Source organism: Fistularia commersonii, chromosome 7 (assembly GCF_037954325.1).
Source record: "Fistularia commersonii isolate RoL2024-O1a breed Wild chromosome 7, RoL_Fcom_v1.0, whole genome shotgun sequence".
Lineage (NCBI taxonomy): Eukaryota > Metazoa > Chordata > Actinopteri > Syngnathiformes > Fistulariidae > Fistularia > Fistularia commersonii.
This window is the reverse complement of record NC_141290.1, coordinates 7,434,173-7,459,907: the sequence shown is the minus strand read 5'-3', so window position 1 is coordinate 7,459,907 and position 25,735 is coordinate 7,434,173. Positions and strand designations below refer to the sequence as shown.

General features: G+C 45.4%; 1 protein-coding gene and 1 non-coding gene across 2 annotated transcripts in view; one reads left to right on the top strand and one right to left on the bottom strand.

The window, feature by feature from the left end:
* Positions 1-13,747: 13,747 nt before the first annotated feature.
* On the bottom strand, positions 13,748-13,819 carry trnaa-cgc (transfer RNA alanine (anticodon CGC)). The gene has a single exon. It is a non-coding gene; the product is annotated as a tRNA-Ala (tRNA).
* Positions 13,820-16,481: 2,662 nt separating this feature from the next.
* The window catches only part of LOC147232555 (PDZ domain-containing RING finger protein 4), a 46,770-nt gene continuing 37,516 nt past the window's right edge, over positions 16,482-25,735 (top strand). Inside the window, exon 1 of the mRNA XM_086149449.1 lies at positions 16,482-16,699. Within this exon, the coding sequence (XP_086005575.1) occupies positions 16,631-16,699 (69 nt within the window). The 5' untranslated portion in view covers positions 16,482-16,630. The remainder of the gene's footprint in view (positions 16,700-25,735) is intronic.

The window sequence follows — 25,735 nt, the reverse complement described above, 5'->3', positions numbered from 1 at the left end:
AGTAGTGGATAATAAGTAAAATTGTGCTTTTTTTTTTTCTCCATATAGTGTAGACACAGTGGCTATTAATGAAATACCAACTTAGCATAAATATGGTTTTCCATCCATCCATTGTCTACCGCTTAACGGGGATGGGGTCACGGGAGCAGCAGCCGAAGGAATGAGGCCAAGACTTCCCTCACCCCGGCCACCTGGTCGAGCTTTCGAGGCGTTTCCAATCTGGCCACGAGACAGCACGAGACAGGACCTCCTCCCGGTTGGACATACTTGGGACACCTCACCAGGGAGGCGTCCAGGAGGCATCTTGACCAGATGCCTGAGCCACCACTACACTGACTGCTCTCCACATGGAAGAGCAGCTGGTGACCAAGCTCCTCAAAGTGTCTCTAAGGGAGAGCCTACAGAGAAAGCTCATTTGGCTGTTTGGATCCGTGTCCTTGTTCTTACGGTCAATACCCCTAGCTTGGGACCATGGGCGAGGGCGGGAACGTAGATCTACCGGTAATTTAGAGACCATAGAGACCTGGCCATCACCATCGACAACACAGTAGTAAGACCGACCACAACTGCGAGAAACCTGGGTGTGGTCTTAGACAGCCAACTGTCATTCTCGGCAAACATCGCAGCAGTTGCACGTTCCTTCGGATTCCTCCTCTACAACATTGGGAAGATCCGCAGATTCCTCACAGAGGATTCAGCGCAGATACTCATCCAGGCTCTAGTCATCTCTCGTCTGGAGTACTGCAACTCCCTCCTTGTCGGTGCCCCAGCGGTGACCATCAGGCCTCTGTAGCTTATTCAGAAAGCGACAGCCCGCCTGGTGTTCAACCGTCCCAAATTCTCCCTCAAAACTCCCTTTCTTATGCCCCTACGCTGGTTCCCGGTAGCCGCCCGCATCAAGTTTAAGTCCCCGGTGCTCGCCTACCGGGCAGTGAATGGGACAGCCCCGTCATATCTTCAGGATATGGTCAAGCCACATGTCCCTACCCATCCCCTCCGATCTGCCACCTCTGGGCGACCGTCCACCCCATCACCCAGAGCCCCCGGCTGCCGATCCAACCGGTCTCGGCTCCTCTCAGTCTTGGCTCCTCAGTGGTGGAACGAACTCCCAAAAAAGGTCAGAACAGCGGGGTCGCTGCCCATCTTTCTCCGCAAGCTGAAAACATACCTCTTCACCAAACACTACCCTATGAGTCGCACTTAGCCCCCAACCCCCACTCCCACCCCCCCCCAAAAAAAAACGAGAAATGAATGTATGTATGTATATGGTTTTGAGATGGCTATTTGGTAGAGTGGTCACTTCTGACTTACGACTATTGGTACTTCGGATCTTCGGTGAATGAACTGCACTTTTAGTAAGTCGCTTTGGATAAAAGCGTCTGCTTATTGACTGTAATTCAATGTAATGTATGGTGAGAGCCTCACCTTTAAGGCTCGCCTCCTTCTTCAGCAGGACAAATATGTGCAGAGTCGGCATCAATGCTGACGCCGCACCGATCTGCCTGTCCACCCTTCCCTTGCTCTTGAATAAGACCCCGAGGTACCTGAACTTCTCCACTTGAGGAGGGACCCTCTCCTTAACCCGGAGGGGGCACTACACCCGAATCCGACTGAGAACCATTGTCTGGGATTTGGAGGTGCCGCACCACATTTTGTCAGAATTAATTAAAAGACGTTAGCCTTATTGTCTCATAACAGCGGTAGGGAACCTATGGCTCGTGAGCCATATATGCCTCTTCCGGTGACGGCATATGGCTCCCAGACAATTTTGGATTGAAAAAGTAAAAATCAGTTTGTAACTGATTTTGAAATACTTGTGATATTTCTTCATAATACTGTCATTTTAAAGTAAACAGACATTAGTCTTGAGGATAAATTTCACGGTTCACCCGTCGGCCGGGTCGGGAACCATTGACTCCCGAGCATGTCCGGGTCATTGTAAAGGTGAAGAAATTACTTTTATCAGATAGCCAAATCGTTTATCTGCGTCAACCCTCGTAATGGAAAAAATGGCGAAAAGAAAAAAAGACGATTATTACCGTGCATTCCAGGCTACGTGGACGGAGAAATTTGCATTTGGATTTGCATATGTCTAATATGCTATGATAAAAAATGAACAAATCCATGCAGTACCGGAGGTCGCATTAAAAGTAAGACATATTTAATTTATTAGATGCTAAAAATACTATATGGCTCTCGATGAAATATATTTAGAAATATTTGGCTTTTATGGCTCTCCCAGTCAAAAAGGTTCCCGACCCCTGCTTTATAATAGCATTTTAGTCTGTTATTTATCAGAACTCTCCATCAGACACAGCCGGCATAACAGACAGTTTAAAAATTCAATAAATAATATGATATTTGTTCTCTTTTACCCATGTGAGTCTCTCGGTCTCATCCTTCCAGCTGCGAAAGTGTGCGTACACGTATATTTGTGTGTGTTTGTTTGGGCTCGGCTGCACCCCGGTATTGCTGTTTGTGATGTAATATCCTGGACTGTGAGAGTGAGAAACAACCTGCTGCCTTTGGGCATCCTCTCATTTTTCCCTCTGCGAGTCGGCAATAAACTAGTTTTCAGGCCATCGATTTTTCAACACCTCGACCTGTAAAAATGAAACCTGAAATTGTTTCCCCCACGTTCCTCTCTCTCTTCTCCATCTTGCAGGTTGTACCACTTGACAAACTTTGCAGCGTGCCGTTTACGCAGTGCCTCCTCTTTGGCGCCTCGGGAAGGCGATACTTTTATTTTTACCGCGCCTTTGTTTTTCTTTCTTCTTATTTACTCATCTCCCGCGTAAATAGGAGTTCTTCTCGACCCCAAATTGTTGGGCGGTTGCCCGGTTTCCTACCTGCCCACCAAGGGGAATGGCGGGGAGGCCTTTTCATGAGCCTTTAACCCTGCCTGTCGAGGACAGCGAGCGTCCCTGGGAAATCGGCCAACGCCGTTGGTAAATTGGATTTAATTGGACAGATGGAAGGGTCGCCGGCAGCGATGAAGTCAAGGGAGCCGCTGAGCGACGCTCACAAAGGCGGGGTGCTCAAAACACCTTGGAATCTCAAGGAGTGTTAAACAGACAGCCATTAAGAGCTATTAAAATCGAGCAGACAAAGGCACATCCCCGACGAGCGGTCCTCAGCTCGAGGAGCGAGCCGCTTCATCCCCTCCCGCGCCTGATGAAAGAGCTAAATGAGGTGGATAACTCCGATACTTGTGCGATCTGTTTGAGGTGTTAGCGTGAGTGATGTCCTCTGAAACCCAAGCGGACTTGTTTGTTCATGTTTTCATTGTTGGCGCATTCATCCGCTTCGCCCGACGGGGAGGAAATTGGCGGGACGTTATGCGGAGAGACAAGAGGCTGATGATATGGGTGGAGGCGGGTGGGAGATGAATCATGAATGTGATCCAAAGTGAATAGATTAGATCCGTATCAGGAGGAGAGTACGGGAAAATATATCTCTACTATCACGCTCCTCCCCTCATCTGACTGTGATTTATGTCCCAGCAACATGCAGTCTGTCAAAGAAATGATTTGGCACTTAAATATCTCTCAACAGCGGATGGCATTATGAGCAATTTCAATTCAAGGAAACTCCCATGAAAGAAAATTGGTGTGTGTGTGTGTGTGTGTGTGTGTGTTGCTGTTTAAAGCCAGCGTCCTCCGTCCGACTTAGCAGGTGTGCGAACCAACAACCTATGATGCTTACAACTGACCTCGCTACGCTAGCACGGGGCAATTAGTCCACAGAATCGCTGACGATGAATGCGCCCGTGTGAAGGGTCTGGCGGCGGTGGGGCGTCCAGGGTTAGCAGCACGACAAGGGATTAAACGCAGCGCATTAGCTTACTGTGGGTTTACGATGTCAGGGGCGGAACAGGTTGAGGAAGAGGGCAAGGATGCACCTGAACAGAATTATCAAGGGGACTGAGGTCAGGGTCTTTTTTTTTCTATAAATAAAGTCCGCTATACCAAGTGCTCATGTGTGGATGGTATGGCCGAACCATGAAGCTTAAACCGACCTATTTTCTGGCAGATTGCAGGACAACGTTTGGTTAGGATCAAGTTAGCTATCTATCTATATCTATATCAGTCAGTCAGATATCAAGTTTATATGTATTGATTCTTCATGGAGTGAGTAACACCATAGTTGTAGCACTAGCGTTTTTGTCCTTGTCACCGCAAATTCCAAATCCATTCAGTATTTCTGATTAAAAAAACAAAGATAGCAACAATAATGGGAAGAAACTGATCGGTGTGTCTAGAAATGTCATATCACTTACAGGGGTTTCTTGTTCTTCAGAAGGCCTCACGGGTTGCAGTTTCCTGGAGGTCTACAGAGCACATTTAGACAGGATGAGTGGATCCCTGCGAAAGGCCAGAGCTAATCCAACGTTCCTCAACGAGAACAGAAGTTGCGTTTTTTTTCCTTCTGGATCAAAGATTCTGCAGATGGCTCACATGTTCTTTCATGCACCCTAGAGAAAGCTTTTCCTGGGACGCTAAGCCGAGCGATCTCCCTGCTGTTTGAGTTAGCACACCCTCTGGCCCCGTTCTGAAATGGAGACCACCTTCCCAGTCTGCTAAGCACTCTTCCCGACCTCCGCAGTGAAGAGTACTACGTGTGCTCAACTCTGCCCAGTCATCTTTCAACTGAGGCCACCAGAAAGTCATTCTTCATTTGTTTCCAAATTCCTTCCGCATCTGGGTTTTTGCCTCTGTGACTGCTAAAGCCGTCGCCGCTCATTTAGAAGTTTGCAGAGACCCGAGTGAGCCTCTGTGCCTTGAAGGTTTTCTTCTTCTGTTTTTGACACCTTCCTCGCTGGCACCCACTAATCCATTCTCAGGGTGCTGCCACAACAAGTCTGGAGAGCAGCTTCCAGGGAGCATAAGCCTGAGTATGGTACAGTCAGGTTCCATGTCCCAGACCTTCTCTAGAACACAAGACATTTTCTTCTGTTGATGTAAATTGAAGATCATGTAGATGGGCATCCCAGTCAACCAGCTTAATTTTTCTGTCTGGTTTATCCAGAGCACTTCAGCATGTTGTTTGTTATTGACACCATTCCTGCGGTATCCCGGTGCCTCCCAGATTAGAATTGATGTACAACAGTGTGGTGTGTCTTACCAGGTGGTCATGCACAGACCTCCGCTAACAGGAAGTGGACATCCTTATCAGATGTCCGAACAACCTCATTTGACTACTTTGAACATGAAGGTGCAGTGTCTCCGCTTTAGGCGGTGTCTGTGCTCCTCACCCTATCTCCTAGGTCCAGCCACCTGACGGAGGAAAATCATTTAAGTTATTTTTATCAGCGATGTTGATCTTTCCCAAAGATTAGGGTTGGGACGGAGGGAATTGCGAAATTAGAGCTTTCTGGCTCTGTTCCTTCTTCTTTGTGACGGACTGAGCACTTCTATGACTGTAGACACTGCACTGGTCTGCCTGTCGAGCCGTTGCTCAATTCTATCGACATATTTAGAAAAGACTCCAAGGTACTTCAAACTCCTTTTCTCGGGGTTGTGCTTCTCTCCCAACAGAGAAGGGTACAAGTCACCAGTTTTCGGGACCGCAAAGTGGCTTCTGATTTGGATGCCCTGCCTTGTCCAGAGAAGCAATCTCTGGGTTTCCATTTCGGTCACACTCTTCTTTATCACTCGACCAATAAGTCCTGTCCACGGCTATCCAAAACAGAATTTATAAAGAATCCTCCAGACATTTGTCCAAAGACAAGATGGCTCAACATAACAGCCCTGTGACCTCCCCAAGCTCCAAAGCACCTCCTTCAGGATACCCCATGGGCCACGGTCATATGCCTTCTCCACATCTACGATGCACAGGCAGAGGGATGAGGATGCTGCCATGGCCCACCCAGTGTTTCTATTTGGACTAAATCCACATTGTTCTTCGGGATTTAAAGGTTCGATAATGGTCTCCTTTCTAGAGCCCCTCGTGTAAACTTTTCCCATTCGGCAGAGCATCTTGAACCCTCTTTAGTTGGTCCCCCTTGTTGGAATATCCGGACCAAAATCCCATTTCGGCACTGTTCTCAACCACAAGCTTGATGAGAAGGTGTCAGACTAGCCAGTTCCACTGTGACTACCGTAAATTCTGGGCGATAAGCCGTGACTTTTTTCACATGCTTTGAACACTGCGGCTTAAATAACAATGCGGCTAATTTCCATATTTTTTAGGAGGGGGGGCTAACAAGCTTCACGCGGCTAAAAGATTTATCCTCGTCACATCGGACCGATGAAATGACCGGGAAATTCTGAGGTCGTTCAACTCCGACACTGAAGCAGACGGTTTTGACGTTTTTTTCGTGCGCAGGAGGAAGCCCGAGATAGCGATCAGCAAGCGGCTTATATTGAAGTGTGCTCGATAGTCCGGAAATGACGGTAGTTCCTTCAGTATTTCTGGATGAATCTCCTCCACACAAGGAGCTTCTTGAATATGTCAGTAACCCTTGGATGAAGGTTCATCAGTGTCTCAGCTCTGCCTTTTACATGGAGGTGGCTTTACCCAAATTACCAGTGCATACAGCTACACATCTAATTATACAACCATAAAATCCATCACTGATGTGTGGTCTAAGGTGGTCTGGTACCATGGAAAGTAATACACTCCATCATGTTTATCAAGAAAGCAATACTGACCATATTTACCTTGCAATAACCATATTGTTTACGCTCAATACGCCGATCCCGATCTACCGGTCGATCGCAACGCGGGTCAATTGCGGAGCCCTGCCTTTCAAATTAAACTCAACCGCACAACATAAAAAATGGCTCAACCTCAAGCCACAGGATAAACTACAATACGGGTAGTGTGGGTAGATCGCATAACATTAAAAGTAGCCCATCATCCATCCCCACTGCAGCATTGATTGACATACAGTACAACAATCCGAGATCTCCGTTCGATTATGTTCCACTGTGACTAACCAACATTTGGAAGTGTGTTTGAGGCTGGGCTACCTGTGTGTATACATTTTTTGGTATGAATCATTTTTATTGCTGGTAGATAATTTTGACTTGGGCATTTTAGGAGTAGCACGCAAGTCCAAACCCATGGTCTACGGAAAGGTTTGCATGCATGTGATGCATCGATATGTTTCGTCCAGCAATTCTTTTCAAAGTTTTGTTGCTCTTTTCTACTTCCTGGTTTCAACCTCTGAAGCCTTTTCTTTTTTTTCATCTTTTCTAAAAGATGGAGAGGGTGCAGCACTCTGACACACAGTGTTTCCCTTTCCCTCATAACCTTTGGCTGATTTGTGAAAATTATCTCCCTTTGGTTCAATCTGCCGTGCGCTGCGAACGGAAAATCATTTCCACAAGGCTTCCGGATCAGCCGGGCCGTTAGTCACCCCACATGCCATCATTTTGTGTTGATTCTAATTCTGAAAATCAATGGCAGTCCTTTGGAGGTGTTTAGGACCAACAGGTAGGGATCATGAGTTTAGACTCCGAGGGAAATCATGGGTCAGAAACTCTTCCCATCCTATTGTGGCTGCTGGACTTTTTTTTTTCAGTTTCCTGAAGCACAGACGACCGGGAGTGTCTGGTGTATGTGTGCCGTGGGGTCGGCACGGGTCAAGGTTGAATGGGGTTTGCTATGCTACTATGCTAATGTATGCGTCGTTGGTCTGCACTGAGTTGAATGGGTTGTTTTATGCTAATGTGTGCGTGGTTATGTTAATGCAGGCATCTCTCCTGAGGTAGTATTTGAATAGAGTATTGTAAGGCTAATAATAAATTCCCTCTAATAAATAAATCCCTGTCCTAACACACAAAGGTTTGCTTCCTCGCGGGTATTTTTGTGTGTAATTCCGACATGTTATCTTGTGGGATAATATTTGTTTTGATTTCATTTTTCTTTGCTTAGTTTTTCTCAAGCAGATATGTTTCAGGTAGATACTGAAAACAATTCCAAGTAACCGAGAGGACTGATCATATTGAGAATAATGTAATGTAAATAATGAAAATTAAACCATGAAAAATGATCTACTTCTTGTCAAGGATCAGATGTCTTTCAGCTAAAGATGAACCAAATGCCACGGCACATCCCGATGACAGTGGTAAAAAGCTCCTTTGAGGAGTACACTGTGATGAATTCATTTTAAACAAGCATTTTCTGTGCCAAAAAGTAAGAGCAAGGACATGCCATTCAAATATACGCATTTGGTGATGACTATGTTGATAAATAGTCCCCTTAAATGGTGGCAGAGCTACCACGCAGGGCGCTAACCAGCCTAACAGAAGCAATTGTGGCTTCAGTTTTGCTCAAAGATACTTCTGCATGCGAGCGTGAGGAGTCGGGGAGCAAACATCCAACCCTGCTCCTGAAGGATTGAGCCCCGTTATATCAAAATACGCTTCATGACGCGTCAACAATATTGTTTGCGTGTCTTCCATTACTTGACAGTAATACGCATCGGATGCACCAACCGACCGTTAGGATGAACGCACCCACCTTCAGGCGCTGACTGCCGGAGCAAAACTGATTGTCAAGGCAGTTCCTTCGGAGGAAGCTGCCTGAGAACGATCATGTTGTGTACATTGGCGGTTGCCAGAGAGCGATATGGTGACAGGCGGAAGTTGTTTTTCCCAGGTTGGCAGGCAGGCAGGCAGGCATTTCCAGGGAGTTTTGCTTTCCTAGGTTTCCTCAAGAAATAAACCAATTATTTGCTTCCCTCCAAGGACTCATTTGTCTTTTTCAAAGCTGTGGATATGAAGTCGGTGAAGAGAATTACGATTTCATCGTCAAAAATAATCAATCACACGCGCTGATTATTCTGAAAACGCTCACATAACTGAGATGAAAGAGACACTAACGCAAAAATATGCTGTGTTGTTGACCAACATCGGTGATAAAAAGACTCCAAAAAAAATAAAAATTCTCTAAATTTCCTTTTCAGACATTGGTTCAGGGAAACCCGGTGCATCCCTCATTTCATTTTTCTCCCCAATGTCAAAGGTCATTGCGTTAACAACGTTTGACGATGAGACGCCATGTCCGTTCACGCGACCCGCATGATTGGGTACTTCCTTGTTCCTTCAGATGAGAAGGAACATTTCCGCAAATGACGATATGAAAATGCTTTTTAGGATTCCTGTGTGCTGACAGCCTCTGATTTCACTTGGTGGCTTAAACATCACCAATCGCACGCTGATCCCACCTCCTGAATTGGAAACCTGACAGGCAACGCGGCATGCTAAATCGCACACGTCCCCCCTCTCCCTCTCTGGCGGTCGTCATTTGCACTTGTTTTCTTATCAGGACAATAGACAATAGCGTTCCCGCCCCCCCCTGGGTGTCATCATAATTCCAGACTAATATGCGTGTTATCCATCGGCGGGTCTGTAATTACGATCGGATCCGTGGCCGTTCTAAGCCGATCCCAGGCGCCGGTGAAGCCCGTATAGCGCGCGACCTGGAGCACTTGATGAAGCATCATAGCGCAAATTATAGTACGAGAAGCGACAGCTGATGTAGAGCAAATCTAAACAGTTGGGCCGATGTGATTGAGATCTATTTTTTTTTTGTTTTTCTTTCAACTTTATAGACTTATTTTTCGCCGCCGCCGGATAATTAGGAACGAGTCGAACACTGATTACAGTGAACCTCGGCGCTGCAGTCGTTTCACCGGTGCGTCGCAGATGGTGCGCTGGCTGTGAGCGAACACACTAAAATGATGCGGGGAATAAAAAACAACAGCGGAAAATGTCAGTTTGCTTTATTAAATCAATATGTTACTTTTATGATTTGGTTGAAGCTGCCAGCAGCCAACAAACACCCTTCAACTGATTGTTTTCTTTTCCCCTTCAACCGCAATAACGCGGCGAGTGTCATGCTGGTTCAGATTTTGACACACACTTTAAAAAGGATATATAGATCTGTTGTGTAGCCAGGTTGAATACCTGATATAACTTCATAATATGTCTCCATATATATATATTTATATGTGTGTGTGTGTAGTGTAGCGAGTCACAAATGTTTGGGTTTATGTTGATGCTTGTTTTCTGTGTGATTTTGGGGTTGCTGGGAATTTTGTGGGTGTTGCTTCAGGTGTAATGGATTCTGTTTTGTTTTTTTTATCTAGAATTGAGCAGGAACAGTTGTATTGTGTGGTGTTGCTGTGGCCAACAACAGCTATTGCTCATTAAACAGACGTTTTACCGTCACCTGGGTGTTTCCCTGACTAAAAAGCTACACTATATATATGTTCTCCATTTATGTATATACGCTGTATGACTTGAAGATATTTCTCCGGTGTAAAATGCCCACTAATGGTTGGATTCTGTTGCCCACTTGTTCTAGTGTTCATCTTTGCTTTCTCCTTCTCCTAAGAAGCACCTCCTCTCCTCCTCAGGCCGCCGGATGTCATCAGCTATTTGCTGAGCCACTTAGCCAGTGGATTTAATAATATGCGGTGCTGTGCATTTTTTGTGTTTTCGACACTATAGCTCAGGGTGTGTGGGCTGGAAAAGCAACATGTCGGGGAAAAGAAAGCTAAAAAGCTCAGGGTGCAGCGGACATGTAATTATCCTGGAGGTTTACATTTATAAATTGAAGTTTTTTTACGTTTGGCCCTGCTCGAACACAGCTTCGGTGCAAAATCGGCAGCCTTGGAAGCGGTTTCACGCGACATCGTGGCCACATTTGATTGCATTGCGACTTTTCAAACGAGGTGACCTTCCTGGTTTCCCAAATGACCTTGTGAAAGACATGGCCTGGAAGAGCAGATTTTTTTGCAGAATCATTTGAGGACTTGACCGGAGTGTCCCTCGAGTTGATTGTTTCTATAGATCCCCTCCTCTTCCTCGCCATGTGCAAAATACCTTAATCCATAACCCAAAAGGCATTGATCGGTGCTTGCCCAGCAATGGGCAGAATGGGCCGGACATGTATGCTCCCCGTTAGGGAGAACTTCAAATTCTACAATTCCACGATTTCGTTCTCTCTCATCCGATTTACCAAAGATTTGTTTTCTGAACTTCTCCGAAAATGAGGTTGACGCTGCCGAGGTTTAGCTGCAGGACACCGGAGATAACTGGGAAAGGGTGGACCAAAGGTGTGCCGCGGGAAGTCGGGCAAGGGGACGGATGGAGGCTGCCGAGATCTTAATGTATGGAACGCTGACCACCACCTGGCCCCGAGCTCAGGGAGGCATGGAGTTGGAGGTTACCGGGACCAGGGACGGGTGGTAGCAGCAATACCATGCACATCCCCTGGGAGGAGGAGAAACAAGGCCAGGAGCTCCACAGCCTCACATGAGGTTATGTGCAAATTTTGATGAGGTTCTGCATGCAGGGTGGCATCGTTAGTCTCTTTATACCGCGAATAAAAGGGAAAAACGCCCGAACTGCAGGGACCCAGAGGATCTTAACCCTCTGATCTTGTGTGTTCTTGTTACAAAAAATGAAAGATCCTCACTGCACGTGGTGTTTTGGATTTGGATAAATGTCTGTGGAAGCTGCAGCTTTGGTGGTGAGGGAACATCAACCATCAATTTTAATTTCTGACAAAGACATAAAACTCATCCTCGGGGGTCTGCGGCTGTTTTCCAACAAACATTTATCTGGGAAATCTCTTCAGCCGGCTGTCGGTGGAGTTTAATTCTGCTGGAGAGCCTTTTTTTTTTCCACACGTCAGATGATGTGAAAGGCAGGGTTGGGTGCACAGAGGGCTTGTTTGTGGACACAAATATGATTAAACACCTCCAGCGACAGGAGCACACACGGAAACCTCAGACGTCTGACGCAGATTTACAGATATGCGTCTCGGTCCAGTTCCTCGTGCATCTGGAATCATCACTATTCATCACGCCGTGGCAGCGGGGGGGATTTCAACAACATCAAGGCTAAATTGCAAGGAACCACAATGTCACCGTCATTTCTCAGGACCTACGGGAAGGCAGCCACCTGACAAGCGTGGTGCAGGAGGTCCTCGGGGTGGGACCAGGGTTGTATGTCTCTATATGACGTCTGAATGAGACCAAATGGGTCCATGTATCTGTACCACGTGTGTGAATGAGCAGATGAACGGCTGTATGTCTCTACTCTATATGATGTGAATGAAAGAGTGAATGGTTGTATGTCTACGTATGACGTGTGAATGAAAGGGTGAATTGGTTGTAGGACTCTACATAACGTGAAAAACGGTGCGAGTGGTTGTATGTCCCTATGTGGAGTGAATGAAAGGGTGAAGGGTGTTTTGTCTCTACGCGATGGTTGAAACCAACTCCCGAAAAAAGGTCAGAACAACGGAGTCGCTTCCCATCTTTCGTCGTGAGCTGAAAACATACCTTGCCCCCCCCCCAAAAAAAAATAATTAAAAATAATGAAATAAATTTATGAGATGGCTACTTGGTTGAGTGGTCACTTCTGACTTCCAACTACTGGTACTTCGGATCTTCTCCGACGGAATTGCACTTCTTCTTGGTTGCTTTGGATAAAAGTGTCTGCTAAATGACTGTAACGTAATGCGATTGTTGTTTTGTCTTTATATGACATGTGAACGAGGGGGTGAATTTCAGACGTGTGAATGAAAGAGTGAATGGTTGTATGTCTACGTATGACGCGTGAATGAAAGGGTGAATTGGTTGCAGGACTCTACATAACGTGAAAAACGGTGCGAGTGGTTGTACGTCCCTATGTGGAGTGAATGAGAGGGTGAAGGGTCTTTTGTCTCTACTTGATGGTTGAAACCAACAGTCGCTTCCCATCTTTCGTCGTGAGCTGAAAACATACCTTGCCCCCCCCCACAAAAAAAAAAAATTAAAATAATGAAATAAATTTATGAGATGGCTACTTGGTTGGACGGTCACTTCTGACTTCCAATTACTGATACTTCGGATCTTCTCCGACGGAATTGCACTTCTTCTCGGTTGCTTTGGATAAAAGTGTCTGCTAAATGACTGTAACGTAATGCGATTGTTGTTTTGTCTTTATATGACATGTGAACGAGGGGGTGAATTTCAGACGTGTGAATGAGAGAGTGAATGGTTGCGTGTGTCTGCTGTCCTGAGGGCGTTGTTAAGGTCACGTGTCTCCCGGTTGTGCGTCCGTTAACGGAGGTCCCGGCGCCTGCAGCCTGTGGATGACTGGCTGCGCAAACAGACGGCGGTGCCTCGCAGAGCCGGCGGCTGTACATTTCATTCACCGCCTCTTTTGTTCCTGTTTCTCCCGAAAACGCTGAAAAAGGTCGCGGCTTTTAACATGTGTTTGGGTCGGCGCAATGTTTTCGGCGCTCATTTGTGGCAAAAACGCGCCTGTTTGCGTTTGACGGACGTCCGAGACGAGCAAAGGAAAGGCGCCGTTGAACAGCGGTTGGATAAAAGGTCAAAAACGGCGTCAAGGCTTATAAAAGAACTCGACTTGTCAGGAATCTCATTGCCTTTTATTATTCATGCATTCATTGATTATCCTCTTTCGCTATCCTTTATCTGATTCGATGTATATAAATCACGTTTTCTGTGATTTTATTGATCTGAGGACTTAGAAAGTTTTAACGCCCCGCCACATTTTACGTTCATCCCAAGGAGGTTCACGGTTAGCAGCGGTTCGCGCTTCCTCCCCACAGCAAGAATAATAATAATCGAATCTTTATTAATCCCTGTGGGGAAGTTGGTTCTCTGCGATTAACCCATGCAGGGTTAATGCAGTGTCTTGCATCAACAACATATCAACACGCGAGGAAATTTTAGTCAGTTATCCTCCGGATTACGCACCAAATGATGATTTCAGTTTGGAGATGCCGGGGATTGAACCCAGGACCTCATACATGCGAAGCATGCGCTCTACCACTGAGCTACATCCCCGATACAACAAGTCCATGGTTGCGTCCATTCGAGACTCTACATTGTGCGGATGTTTGTGTGAGAGGGGGAACGGTTGTGTGATGTTGAATGTAAGTATTTCTTTATCTCTTTCTTTATAAAAATAAAACTAATCATCTACAAATGGCGTCAGGATGGAAGCGCATTAGAGAAGTGTTTTTATCATCCCCCCGCTCAGAATGTTCTGTCTCTTTCTAATCAACGGTGTTGAACCAAGTCATTATTCCCAATTGATTAGCAGAGCGGGACGCCAAAAAGGCGTTGTATTATCAGAGAATGACTAATGATGAATTCACTGGGATAAAATAACATGGTAATTCTTGATTAATTATTCTAATTTGCATTGATATACAAACCAAAACACGGGTGGATTTTCAGGCAAGGAGTCCACCAGTACGCGCTATCATGCGGGGCAGCCATCGATGCGCTATTTATATCCGCGGTCGCGTTCCCACATGAATTAGAGATGGCAGGCTCCTTAATAATTCATCATTCGTGGAAAAAAAAAAAACAAAAGTAAACATTTTTAAGACACAATCCTGTGTATTATTTGCTCTGGTAAACATGGAATATCTTCACCGTTCAATGATCCCCAAATGATCCTTCGGTAAAGCCACACACACAGTCATTTGGTGTGTGTGTGTGTGTGTGTGTGTGTGTGTGTGTGTGAGTGTGTGTCTCATCCAATCACCTCACCTGCCTCGGTTAATTGGATGACTTAATGGTGGGGGCCGGTAAAAACACTCATTTTATGTGATGGCAAATTGTGATATAAAGTGTAAATAACACTGGAAATCAATGGTCACCATCTGATGACATCACCCCCCCCCACGCCCACACACACACACACACACACACACACACACTGATTTTAAGGGCATCAGGGTTCACTTACATTTCACACACGGTTGAAGGTGATGTCTCTGGAGCTTCAGGGGGCGTCTCAATATGATTTTGTCAGAAATGCAATTCAAGAGGCTTAAAAATACCGCCGTCATGGCGACGACAAACCGCCACCGACCTCCGTCCAATATTTTGTAGAATGAACGTTCCAGATGTGCTCGGCACCTGCGTGAGTTCTAAACAATTTATACTCATTGGAAACGAATAAAAGTTGAGAACACTGAACACTTAAACTTTTAGCTGTTTTTAAAGATTTAAATTCTGTTGCTGTTTACCTCAGACTGGACTGCACATCAGAAGAATGAAAAATAAAGGTTATATTTTTTCCGAAATATTTGATCTTTTTAATTTTTTTTTTTTTACTTAGTGCCGTTTAATTTTTAAGAAATCTGAAAACTATTTGTGGTCTCACCTTTATTTCTATCTAAATACCTTCTCTACAATTAATTACTTGTTTTTTATTTTTTTTCTATATGATTTATTTAATCCTTTATTACTTATAGAAGTGTGGCAGCAACAAGCGCTTGCCAGCTCGCCCCCCTCAGGTGAGGCACAGTGCTGCCTGCCTCACCTCGTGAATTTTCTCTCAGGTTTATTGTCCGATAAGAATAATTCTGTCCCACACTTCTATGAAAGATGTCACACAGGCTGTGAAAGGGCACGGTGTGCATGAGTGTATAATAAACATGATATTAACGGCACACCGAGAAACAGAAATGACCAAACCTCGGGTTTAATCGAGATTTACGTCGATGTTTACTGGAGAAGTCCATAAAAACGATCAAATCGTAACGAAAATATGTTCATAACACAAATCGGTGGATAAAAGTGACTATCTATTTTACGTATCATTTATAGTTTTTTTATTTTGTATCATGCTTCCCCTTCGGATTGGAAAACAGTAGCGTTGTCTTGCTGTGCTCCGCCGCTGCAGGTTTCCTCCGCGTTGCTCTTGCTCCGCGACCGTTTGAAGGCCTTTTGAGAGACCTTCCCATCCGCAGGGGTCACCGGCTGGACGTTTCACATTCTGCATCTCCAACGGAGGTGTTCCTCTTCCTGCGAGTGTTTTACTCTCCGCGGTTCGCCTGCGGGGCAGCCGGGAAAAATGGAAGCCGGGGAAAATCGGATTACGTTCCCCCCCCGAAGGACAGGCTGCTGATGAGCGCTCATCTGCCCTTTATTTGTATCGTGCTTGGCCGGCCCCGCCGTCGGGGGAGGGGAGGACGAGGAGGAGGCCAATTTGTTAATAATCATCATTCGCGAGGGGAGCCTTCTGCTAGAGGAAGGGGGTTTTTCCACGCCATCACGGTAGATTCTTCGGTCGGCGACCTCCGGACACCTGCGGCGCTCGCTGGGTTTGACCTGATTTTCTGACCCCCCCGTCCAGGGGTCCGATATCGCCTCGCCGAGACGTAAATCGAGATTTTTTTTTTTTTTTTCCGGGATTATCGAATCCGAAATGAAAAATCTGCGAACGGCCGACGAGTTTTAACCTCACGGCCGTCTCCTCCTCCTCCTCCTCGGAGCCGCTCGCACAAAGGAGCTTATTGTGCAACCGCGCTGTCGCTCTCTCAGCTGCTCCCGCCTCCCCCGACGCCGCCTCCCTCATGAATATCACGCCGCTTGGCCTCATTATTCATGAGCCGGCGCCCGTGTGGTCGGGAGGAGAGAGGGGGGAGTGTCTGAGCCGGCACGAGTCGCAGACAGAAGGAGCTGGAGAAGAGAGAGAGGAGAGGCGCCGGTGCTGAAGGTTCCTCCACGTTGCTCAGATTCTAACCCTCATGACCGTCTGATGAGAGCCGGCGCTCCGGCGTGGACGGCGACCCCCTGTGTCCACACCGCTGCCCGGGGGGAGGATTGGATGCGCGGCGCGTTTCCACGGCAACTACGATGGGCTGCAATCTGTGCACTTTACGGAAACGAGAGGAGCACTACAAGCTGCTGTACGAGATTGCCCAGGTGAGCCGCCGCCGCCGCCGCCGCCGCCGCCGCCGCCGCCTTGGTTAGGGGTTTGAAGCTGGAGGCGTGACGATGGCATCCAAACCTGGGAAATTCTCACGGGAACTTTTTCACACCTCCTCCCGGAGACGCCGCCTCCTCCACGAGCACGCAGCTCGTCGGGATCTTCATCTCCGCAGCCCGGGACCGAGACTCTTGGGAATTTTACGGGCAAGTCGTCCCCGGAAAAGCAAAAGTGTGCCATCGCACAATCATCCTGTGCGCGCGGGATATTTAGCTTTTAGCTTTAGTCGTGTCACTTGGAGGGAGTTGAATAATGTTAAAGTTCTTGCATGTTGAAGTTCTTTGCAATGGCAAAGTCGCTCAGACGCCTGTGTGGAAAGTGGTACGTTGTTCAGTTGGGGGAATGGCTCGGAAAACCTTTTTCTTATTATTATTTCATATGCATTTGGCAAGATATTTAAAATGTTTTTATTTGGGTGCCACGGTAGCAAAGTGTGTGACACTTCCTCCTCACAGCGAGAAGATTCCCACAGGAGGCCTTTCTCTGTCGAGTGTCCACGTTCTCCCTGTGTCTATGCAGGGTTCATCGGCTTCTTCCAAAACATGCAGGACGTTCACTGGAGACCCAAAAATGTCCAGATGTGTGAATGAGATGCTGAACAGTTGCAAGCCCCCCCCCGACTCTGAGAGCAGGATAAGCTGTATAGCTGATGAATGAATGAATGGATTTTAGAATTTTGTTTCATAAATTTAATGAGCAGTGTCCTGTTCTCTAAATAACACATCATTATTATTATTATTATTATTATTATTGTTGTTGTCGTTTTCGTTGTTATTGTTATTATTATTAATAGTAATATTAGTAGTATTTCTTTCATAAATTAAATAATATATTATTATTATTAATTTTATTATTTATACTACTACCGCTACTACTACTACTACTACTACTAATGTTTGTTTGTTTGTTTAGAAGTTTATTAGGACAGTGTACAATTACACTAAGCACAGAGGCAGAGATGTTTGTACCAGATTGTAGCTCATAGCTAATTTCCATCTGTAGTCCTGGGAAGACAATACAGATATAAAACTGTACAAAATAGACAATATATATAAAATATACAGATAGGCAATAAAATAACTATACAATATATAAACAGGCAATAAAATATGTGTTTTGTATGTTGAAAGTGCTATTGTTGTGATACTGTCGTAATAATGATAATAACGATAATGATAATGATAATAATATTAATAATAATCATAGTAGTAATAATAATAATAATAATAATGATAATGATGATGATGATGATGATGATTATAATAATAATAACAACAATAATAATAATGGCCTTATCAGTGGTCCCTTAGCCGTCCCACTGTATGCGTCTCCTGGTGTTAAAAATAGCACTCATCTTGGCTTATGCCCCTCTTGCTGCTTTAGTTGCTAAAAAATAATGTGGAATCCCTTTCCTGCTGGTGAGGGGGGGTAAGGACCGCAGACTCTCACTCCTCTCTGTATCCCATCCCACACACACACAAACACACACACACACATATACACACATGCTCCTACTTGTTGGATTATGCGGAGTGTGTGAATACGCATATGAGCCAGAGGAGGTTTGCCGGCGTCCCGGCATGACGGAGCGGGCCGCGACATGGGCCGATTCCAGGCGCAGGAGTCGAACCCCCTCCCCTTCCCTTCACGCCCAGAAAACAATTTTGACACTCTCTCCGGCTGCCTGACCCCAAGAGCGGTGGGGGATTTATGAACGCCCCCCCCCCTTTCTGTTCTCACGGCTGTGGGTGTTCTGCATGGAAATGTGCTCACCTCTTGCGATTCTCGCACCGTTGACATTTCTCATTCGTCGTATCGGAGGAGCCGCTCTCCGAAGTTGACCCTTCGCTCACCGATCCTCCCCCAATTTAGTTATGGTTCCGTATTTTGGGGGCTGAAATCAGCGCCTTCCTATCGTTTTTTTTTTCCTTCCTTTCGGTCCCCGGGCCCTCGGTTGCACCTGGATGTCTTACCCGAGTCGGTTTTCCTAATGCTAACGCTAACGTCACGTCGGTGCAGTTGCCGATTTGTAAATCCGGCGAGGCCTCCCTTTCCTCCCCCGGGTGTCACGCATTGTCTTCGCACCGCCGAAACCCGGTGATGTGTGGCTTTTCGGGGGGCTAATTAGCGCCGCGGCAGATGTTGATGACAGGCGGCGACGCCACGGCGCTCAGTTATGTGGCGAGGGGAAGATTCCCGCGCGTGTATCATTCATGGTAATTTTTTTTTTTTAACCGCACTCTTTTTTTTAAAATTTCAAATAAAAAGGCGGAATCTCACTTCCAAAGTGTCATAGCGGAACGGTTAATGATGATACGACCGCCACCGAAGCTCCGTGAGGCAATGAATTTCCCCTCTTCACGGCGCCCACTTACAACCCTCCGTTTTTAATCATCCCCAAACGAGGCCGCCCCGCTTTTTTTTTCTCCCCCACAACTTGAAATTCTGCGAAGAGTCCAGCCAGGTTTGAAAGTTTTTGTCAAAAGGGGGGTGGATTGTGTTGGAGAAATAAATGGGGAGGGCGTATGACACAAACAAATACGTGCTCAGGAGGTCATCCGTAATGAAACCCAGCGCTAACATGCCGAGCACACCTGGAGATCATCCAGGTGTCGACGGACTTTGTTTGAGTAATCCGTCCGAACTCGGTGCGAGAACATCTCGCTCCCCCGGTCGGATTACCGGCGTCTCGTTCGGCTGCACCTGACGATGTGAGATGTGCTGTATCGTCGTGACGATGATATCCGCGGATGCTCGCGACACACCGATCCTTGGCGTTTCCTTCGCTGAGCGCCGTCAGATACGTTAGCTCGGAGGTGCCCGTTACGTCGCGCGGGATCTGGTTGGTAGATCATCCATACGCACAGTGGCGGCTCACAACAAAATTTACTTTTGCAATGATGACTAAGGTGACCTGTTAAATAGATGCATTCACAGGTGTTGTCAGGATTTACTGTGTCTCGTCAAAATATATAGCTTGTAACCAATAGATGGGGACATAAACACAAAAATGTTCCCTCTGGCTACAAGGAAGGTACATCTAAGGTTGTTCCCTAGCTAAATTATCTACATTGACCATTCATTCATAGAAGAGTTGTCAATTTACCTTCAGATGGCTTTGAATATGAGGTAAGAAGCCTGTTTGCCCATATGACGAAAGCACGATCAGCAGAACCTGGGCTTCCAAATGCCCGTAATCACGAACAAATCGAGTTTTTGCTCAAATTTTGAATTGACCTGTGAACAAGCCACAGTGTACGTTGTGCCGTTATAGTGAAGTAGCATAGCGGCAGTTGTGCGTGCTACTCTACACTGTTTATATCGTCAATTTTTTTGTGTTCTCCTATTATAACGTTTCTTTCAGTAAGCTACACTTCATTAGCGCGTTAAGAGAGAGCAGTGTTGATGTCTAGTAAAGCGCTACGACAGAGCTAGGTCAACTCTCTAAACAATCCTGAACAAATAAGATGCACTACAGGCTAAAGGGGTGGCTACATTAACCAACAGAAGGTCTCAAGTCTTAGAAGAAGCAGAAAAGTTGTTAGTTTGGATTGATGAAAGAGCTTGCTGGAGATAGCGTTAGCGTTAGCGTTAGCACGGGTCTCATATGTGAGAAGGCTTTACTTTTGCTGATTTAGTCAAGGAAACACCGAGCGCTGGCAAGAAGAGAAAGAACAGCAATAATTTAAGCTTTCTTCAAATCCTTTCTGTATTTTTGCCACAAATAAACCCATAAAAAGGTTCCAACAGAGAGAGCAACATGTTTCCTGGGTCCAAAGAATGGATCAGTGGGGTTTGCAATCATTTCAGTGAGAAAAATTAAATTTGTAAGCTGAGGTTCTCCTGTTTGTGCGAGCCTGGGCGGGCTATTGAATGCCGGAAGCACGTCTGTGCAAGCTGGCCACTTGAGAGTCGAGAAGAGAATTCTGATTGGACGCTACACTCAAGAGGCAACTCCGACGGTCAGAACTGCTGCGCCGGCAGTAGGATTGGATTTAAAACATCCCCTCCTTTTCCGCGCTTTGGTGATGCATCGCCCGGATCGAGGGAACTGCCACTGCATCTTCAGTAACATCCAGGGCAGCCGTTGGAACATCTGATCTCCTTTAGACACGCCGGTCTTTCCCACCAGCTATTGGAAAGCTAGCGGGTTAGCACGCTGTCTACTTAGCCCTTTGTTCATTTACAATTAAAGTTAAGACAGAGTTTAAAATGATTGTGGGGGGACATTTTTTTCACCACGTCATATTGAAAATGTGTTTTCCTTGTCAGCAGTTGGAAAGTGCTTTAATACTCAATATCCTCATATGCAGGACTGTCTAAGAAAATTAGAATATTGTGATAAAATTCTTTATCTTCTGTAATGCAATTAAAAAAACAAAAATCACCATTTCATGATATTCTAATATTTTTAGATGGAATTTTTGAGTTTTCTTAGGTGTAAGCCATAATCAGCAATATTAAGATAATAAAAGGCTTGCAATATTTCAGTTGATTTGTAATGAATCCAGAATGTATGACATTTTTGTTTTTGTAATTGCATTACGGAAGATAAAGAACTTTATCACAATATTCTAATTTTCTGAGATAGTCTTGTATATGTTATGCACACACTTAATTGACAGCTTTTGTTTCCTGAGCCTGACTTGAGACTCGTAAAAAAAAAAAAAAAAAAAGTTAAACCAATTACACGCTTTTGCTAATTTAAGATTAATTGAAGCTTTTAATATCAATGTTTATACGTCTCAGCGGTCCAGAACCCCCTTAGATGAGATATAGTTACATTACCTCTTAACAATATCCAGGCCCAATGAGGGTTACACATGTGCTGCAGGTAAAATACACACACACACACACACACACACATGCGTGTATGTGTGTGTCAGCACATTAAGGAGGTCGAACCTCGCTCCAGAGCCCGACCACCTCCTCGGCACCTTCTCCGGATCTGTCAGCTGAACCATCCCGCCATCCATCTCGCCCTCCCGTTATGTCTCTTGAAGGATGTCTCTGGACCATTAGAAGAGATGGAAGTAGAGACAGAGGAGGAGGAGATGGATCCAGAGTCCACCCAGGAAAGAAATTAGCCCTTAATGTGATCCCGCCAGGCTTTCTGTCTGTGCTCAAATGATAGTCACATCCATCTTGCTTGGAGCCTCCAAAGGCAGACGAGCGCTAAAGGCGAACGAAAACATGGATATTGTTGTTGTGGCGCTCCATGAGCTCCTTGTGGTCCTTGCAGAAGGCCAGATCTGACCTTTTTCCAACTACTGCATCCAGTGCTCCTCCACCATTAACATGATGGAAGGTCCTGCAGAGGCTCTGTGTGCACCAGCAGGTTTTCCCCCTCAAATTTTGTATTTTCCATTCATTCTTTCTATTTACTGCTTATAAGATAAGATAAGATAAGATAAGATAAGATAAGATAAGATAAGATAAGATGTACCTTATGGACACCTTCCCAGTCCCGGGACTGGGAAATTATTGGGCTGCACCAGCATAGCATACAAAGAACAAAGAAATAAAATAAAATAAAATAAAATAAAATTAAATTAAATAAAGTCTGAAAGTATGAAAATTGTAAAAATAGTATCTCAAATGTCTATACATGTATATGTTTATACAGGACTGTCTCAGAAAATTAGAATATTGTGATAAAGTTCTTTATCTTTTGTAATGCAAATACAAAAACAAAAATGTCATACATTCTAGATTCATCTCAAACCAACTGAAATATTTCAAGCCTTTTATTATTTTCATATTGCTTATTATGGCTTACATCTTAAGAAAACTCAAAAATCCTATCTCAAAATAATGGAATATCAAGGACCTTCAGGAGGTAGGTGGAGACGCACGCAGTTACAGGGAGAACATGGAGACTCCAAACAGAAAAACCTCTATGGAAATCCAAGACCTTCTGGTTGCGAGAGGGAAGGGTTAACCGCTGCGCCACAACTAACTTTGAACACTTCAATTTTTAAAAGTGTATTTTCACAATTTCAATGAAAGAAGTTGTAGTGTTTGCGGCAAAGCACGGTCATCGACGTGGCTCGGGATCCTTCTCCGGTACGTTTCGCAGATGATGCCGCGTTTGTTCTCAGACGTGAAGATGATGGGTTTTATCAGCAGGTGGATTTAAGTGGCACCTGATGAATTGACCTTTTCCTTTTCATCTATTTCTTATCTCAATAAGAACCGGCTGACCTTTTTCCAGCCACATATCAAATCTCCGTTCGCGTTCCGCTCCTCTGCATTTTTCCAAATGACTTTTTATCTCCCCGTATGTTCTCCCATCTGCGCCAATATATTTCACCGCCTTCACAGGAGTCTCCGAACGGCGCCGCCGATAAAGCCGTTTATCGGGAACACACGTCTCGAATTTGTACGTTTCCATTTCATTGATACGCCGAGTCCCGTGAGGAGAAACCGTTCCCTTACCTGTCCACCGGGGGGGATCTCCGCTTACATCCAGGAGGACGAGGGGGATTGTTTTGTTTTACTAACTCATTCCTGGATTTCAAAAGTCATCAATTAGACCAGGGGTGTCAAACTCAAATACACAGTGGGCCAAATTTCAAAACTGGGACCAAGTCGTGAAAAAAAATCTTCCTCCAGATATAGCAATGAACCCATTCTGATGGACCCAAACAGGTTTTGCTTAAAAACTGAGTATATACTGAATAATATTACACAATATACACTGCTCAAAAAAATAAAGGGAACACTTAAAAAACACATCCTAGATCTAAATGAATGAAATATTCTTATGAAATACTTTGCTCTTTACACAGTTGAATGTGCTGACGACAAAATCACACAAAAATGATCAATGGAAATCAATTGTATCAACCCATGGAGGTCTGGATTAGGAATCACACTCAAAATTAAAGTGTAAAAACACACTCCAGGCTGATCCAACTTTGATGGAATGTCCTTAAAACAAGTCAAAATGAATCTGTGTCGCTTCCTGAGTGGACACTATGATTTCACAGAAGTGTGATTGACTTGGAGTTACATTGTGTTGTTCAAGTGTTCCCTTTATTTTTTTGAGCAGTATATAACCATCAAACCAAACCTCTTTTCATCTCCTATTTTCAGCCACCTTTGAATCATATCCAGGTCCTTCTACTTCATTTCAGAGTGTCATCTAATGTTGCGCTACTTGGTTATAACCACATTTGCTCCACGCGCAAGACAAACAGCTCCGTCTTTTACACATGTAAACAGATATTCTGCCTCCCACCTCGTCCAGAAAGCTCCTGTTTCCACCAATTTTCGGAGGAGTAGGACAGTGATAGTCGCTATGACAACTATCAACAGGGGAGAGGACGTTTAGGGGTCGTTTCGTGATTTTCGTGTCAAAACACCAGTGGAGCATCCTGGGATTTGCAGTATTCGTGGTACATGCGTTGCACATTACAATATCGGCGGCCCCAGCTTTAATAGTCATTTTGTATGGCTTCGCCGGCCAAATATAATTACACCACGAGCCAAATATGGCCCGCAGGCAAGAGTTGACACCAATGAATTAGACTGTCATGAGAAAATGTATGGCCCGCCGGAGTTCCTCCACCCATCTAGTTAATTGAACCGGCTGTGGGACATCTCACTCCTCTTGGGTTATCAACAATATATTTACCGATAACAAACCCAATCGCCCTTTGACGTGATGCATCGTTGAAACGGAAAGCAATATTATCCTCCCTGTATCCCACACACAGGCGGCGGTGCAGCGGTTAAAGCTCCCGCCTCATGCGAGGATTCCCCGTTTGGTTTCCCACAGGAGGCCTTCCTGTGTGGAGTCAACACGTTCTCGCTCCCAATGCGTTGACCGGCAGGCAAACGGCAGATCTATTTTCCTCGGTGGAGGAACACCGTTTCACATTTGCACCAGAATTATGTGGAAAATACGAAGTCTGCAAATTTTTACATGAGGTTCAGGTCAGGGGTGGGCAAACTTTATGACTCAGGGGCGGCATTGACTTTTAAAATTTGATGGACGGGCCGGGTCACCGCAAGATACGATACATGTATATATAAAAAAAAAAAAAAAAAACGCATTTGTGAACAGTACAGACTCATCTGACATTTGCTTTGAAAATAAAACCAGCTTGGTTTTGAAGACTCTAACGTTTGTTTGCATTTCATGCACAAACCGTTTTTTTTTCCCTCGTAGCGTCACGTCCAGCTCATTCATGTGTGTCAGTACGTCCACAGTAAACGCTAAATCATAAAGCCAATCAGTCAATCAGCTCAGGAAAATTCTCAAGTAGCTCCAAAAATGAAATAATCTCCTGTTTGAGCTCCAACATTCATTGATCCAATCATTCACATCAAGTATGAATTCTGTACCAATCTTTGGCGGGCCGGATTTAAAAGACCAACGGGCCGGATGTGGCCCGCGGGCCGTACTTTGCCCATCCCTGGTTTAGGATTTGATAAGACCTCGATGTAGACACGGCGCTCTGGGGTCGGGAAAGAGGCGTTCAATAGCAGAGACATAAAATCAACAACTCATTCCCAAGTCTGGACAATGTAGGGTCTCCAATGCACCTCCTGCATGTTTTTGGGAAGAACCTTGAGGAACCCTGGACAGACACAGGGAGAACATGAAAACTCCACAAAGCTATTCTCTCCCAATGCGTCGAGAGTGAACGGTTGTGTGTTTCTATAAGTGGCCCTGTGATGGATATCCAGGGTGAACCCTGCCTCTTGGCCAATCACGGGCGGGATAGGCTCCTGCATCCCCGTGACCCCCCCGGTGCAGGATAAGCAGTATAGATAATGACTGAATGCACACGCACACACACACACACGCATCCAGTGGTATCATTATGCCGATAAGCTATGCAGTCAGAAAAGTTAAGTTGTGTGTGTGTGGGTGTGTGTGTGAGACAGACGGGGATGGGGGTGCTGTGTTTCCTCTCCGAATCGCTTTTGCTCCGCCAACATATGTGGGTGCAGAGTGAGCG